The sequence below is a fragment of the Temnothorax curvispinosus genome, unplaced genomic scaffold (genome assembly GCF_003070985.1).
Source record: "Temnothorax curvispinosus isolate PA1 unplaced genomic scaffold, ASM307098v1 QBEX01000080.1, whole genome shotgun sequence".
NCBI classification, from domain to species: domain Eukaryota; kingdom Metazoa; phylum Arthropoda; class Insecta; order Hymenoptera; family Formicidae; genus Temnothorax; species Temnothorax curvispinosus.
Window position 1 is genome coordinate 1 of NW_020209860.1, and position 3,590 is coordinate 3,590.

Sequence of the window (3,590 nt, forward strand, 5' to 3'; positions counted from 1 at the left end):
CAATTTTTATTAGACATAATTTTAATTCGTCCAATTTTTATTATGTCTATTAGACATAATTTTAATTCAGCGAATTTTTATTATGTCATAACATAATTTTAATTCTGCCACTAGGGAATTTGTAAGTCGATTCTTATGAATCAAGCTTGAATTCGATGTCTAGGTGTCCCAGGTTGCCGATGACGAGTTCCAGATAGTGCGCTTTATAGTTTTCGGTGTCCAGATGTAATAATACGTTGAATTTGATGTCTAGGTGTCCCACGTTGCCGATGACGAAGTCCACATAGTGCGCTCCGTAGTTTTCGGTGTCGCCGCCTTTCTTTCTTCTCTATATAAAATCCAGTCCCTACTTTTCTTCAATGATTTACCCTTGGCTTTCTTTATGTATTCCCTATGTATAAAAAAATTATCACAATTTTTGGAAGGTAAAATAGAGAAATATTTAAAATAATTGCAAATTACAAAATAATAGATATAACGGACAACGAGAGGATCAAACCTTCTTGAATTAACGACGGTTTGTCTATCTTCGTTCTCTACGCCTAGTGCCTTTGGAAACGGAGCAACTCCTCCGGTCATTAAAACCAAGACCATTTTTTTTGTTTTTGCGCTATTCGGAAAATCGACAACCACACCGCCATAAAAGCCAGCTTTTGTGGCTTGTGCCGTGATTAATTCAACCTGTTCACCGTTCTCTGGATAGAATTGTAACACTGCTCTTGCGCTTCTTGACAGGCATGCATACAACGTTGAGAAGAAACGATATAAACGTTTTGTAGGATTGTGCAAAGTTTTGCTTGCATAGCACAACCACTGAAGCGCAGAAATACTGACCGTCCCATCAAACGTACCGGTTTTAAATGGCAATCCTTGACCTATATCTCCCAAAATTAAGTCACCATCTAATTCTCTTTCATCAACAGCTACGTCTAAAAATAGTGGCTACGTTTACACCCTGAAATTAGGCCGCGGCCTGTACCTCAAATTCGATCTAAATTATTTAGCCCGCCTGCTGTAAACAGTTGATAGGCGACCGGACCTGGCTTCAGGTCAGGCCGCGTATTTTAGTGGCTACGTTTACACCCTGAAATTAGGCCGCGGCTTGTACCTCAAATTCGACCTAAATTATTTAGCTCGCCTGCTGTAAACAGTTGATAGACGACCGGACCTGGCTTCAGATCAGGCCGCGTATTTTAGTGACCCGACCTGAAATCGGCCGTTATCATTTGCGATGTAAACGCGCGATCAAGCGCGACGCGTCTTAAAGCTTCATTTGCTTGTTCGGATTCGCTGCAATTCAAGGCGATCCCAAATACGATCCCGTCAATTTTTAGGTTTCTTTCGGTGTAAACGAATGATGACTAGACCTACTTCGGGTCACAATATAGGTCAGGCCGCGATCAGGTCGCTGGGTGTAAACATAGCCAATAATATGTTATGTGACGTCTTTTCGGTCGCGGAGCTGTTCGGCGCGACGGGAGAGCGACCCAAATCTAGACTGGGTGGCAGAGCCCTTCAAAACTCAAAAAAACTACACGCAAAATTGTTGGGCGCCAGGTGTGGAGGAGGCCACACCACTTTGTCTCGAAACGCTAAACACTCTCAATTACTCTCAATACTTGAATTACTCGCAATACTCTCACGGGCTCCGGCCGGTCGCGACAGCTGCTCAGTTTAGTCGGTCGAAGGTCGGGGTTCAGCGAATGGCCGAGTCTAAAGGAGTTTGGCTGTGGTTAGGCGGCATCAAAATACACAAACAATATTCCTTCATAACTAATATAATATAAGATTACAACGCAAAGTATATTAGAAGGTCGTGATATCACGTATAATAACATCAGGGAAGATCCCGACAGGATGGATACATTATTCGCGACCCGTAACTACATTGCCATAGAACGCGGGATGATATTTACGAGAACGCGCGATTGTGTTTACTCAGCCGAAGTACATCATACTTTAAATCTCTGAACGGTAATTGCGGCCGTTTTTCGGTCACCTTATCCGGAAAGGCTTACTCCAGATCCGTTACCACGACACCTCACACTTCCCGTACCGGGCGCGGTAATTAACGTATCAGGAAGCCGGCACGTCCCAGAATGACCGTACGCGTGGAAGACACGCACGACTCAGATCACAAAATACTCGAAACTAACTCTAAGGGGAACGCAGATATCTTACACACGAATCGATAGATGCGATAATCTTAAACGGTAATCTCGAAATACTCGAAACGGTAATTTAACTCTAATGACTGTTGAGCCGATCCGCGAGGTTTGATCTCGCAACACGCGCCACACTCATGACGCGTGGCCGGTGCCACGCGGTCGCTCGTCGTTACTCGATTACACGCAAAATCTTATACCACACCGGTCGAATCGGGAAGAAACGGACGCCCCTTCGATATTCTTACGGGGAGTCAGCGGGTGGGCTATGTCTTACCCGTAGAAACGAAACGGAAAGGCGATAATCCCGGCAAGGGATTCACGGCAATGACGCGTAGGTAAGGAAACTCTCAAGCAAACCTACGCGTCTCTCTAAAAAATAACGCGAACGGTACTTGACAATTCGCCCCGCTGTTCCCCGATACCTGCGGTCCGGGATTGCTGGTCGTTTACATCTCGTTCTTCCTTCTTTCACAACGTAACTCCTAGGGCTGCCGCCCTCGCTTATTCCCGGCGCAACGGGAAGGCTCTCGCCGTACGTCAGTCCACGCTCGCAATCGACCCAACAGTGCCGGGATTATTTCCGCGGCTTCGACTCGCGGCCCCCTAGATTGGAGCGTTTCGGCGCACCGGCGGATGGCGCCACGCTGTCGAAACGGGCCTTCCGGCCGCTTCTTCCTGAAAACTATAAACTCGGCAATACGCGCTCAATATAAAGGTTTGAGTGGCGAAGACTGTGACGTGCACATCGTGCAACGTCACAGTTAATATGATTATATATCAAGATATATATATATCTTCCACGTAAATTTTTACAGACAGCGTTACTAGCAACGTGCACAACTTCATTTGAGGTTATAATTGGGTACAACATTCATCGCACGATATTGTTATAATTGCAAATAGGAAACGTACCTCGAGTCCAGCTCTTCTGTGATCAACGAAGTCGGGATCGAACGTGTCAGTCGTCACTTTCTGCCAAGCGTAGAGAACTTTCTTTTCCGGCAGCGGTAACACGATGTGTGGTACCACGATGTAGGGATACGAAATCTCCAGATAAGCACGAAGCAATTCAAATTCAACCTCATAGAAGTTACCCGGACAATTTCGACTTATGACATTTTTTTTTACGAATCGATTGTTAGTTGTTTGTTATTGATTGTTAGACTAATTAGAACGTTTGTTAGTTAATAGGTTTACGTAATCGCCAAAATAATTTTTAGTGTTAATTTAGCCGGTAAATATAGAATTCTTTACAATTTTCGGTTCAAACCGTGGTCAATCAATGCGGAATCGTTTGTTAGTTCCGAATATACTAATTAAAACGTGTAGGCGCCGAATTGATGTATTATAAGTAGATGTATTGTAGGCACCAATTTATAGCGACTCTCACACCTCATTGGCCGGAATACGGAGCGATGGAGA

General features: G+C 44.6%; 1 protein-coding gene across 1 annotated transcript; it reads right to left on the minus strand.

Annotated features, from left to right (window-relative positions):
• Window positions 1–312: 312 nt before the first annotated feature.
• Window positions 313–3,565, minus strand: LOC112456173 (probable 18S rRNA (guanine-N(7))-methyltransferase; the record flags this gene model as incomplete). Its single annotated transcript, XM_025018596.1, has 4 exons — window positions 3,561–3,565; window positions 3,081–3,276; window positions 500–942; window positions 313–391 (listed from the first exon to the last, which is right to left on the minus strand). Coding segments are annotated over exons 1-4 (723 nt in total), but the record flags the coding sequence as incomplete, so codon positions are not given.
• Window positions 3,566–3,590: the final 25 nt, after the last annotated feature.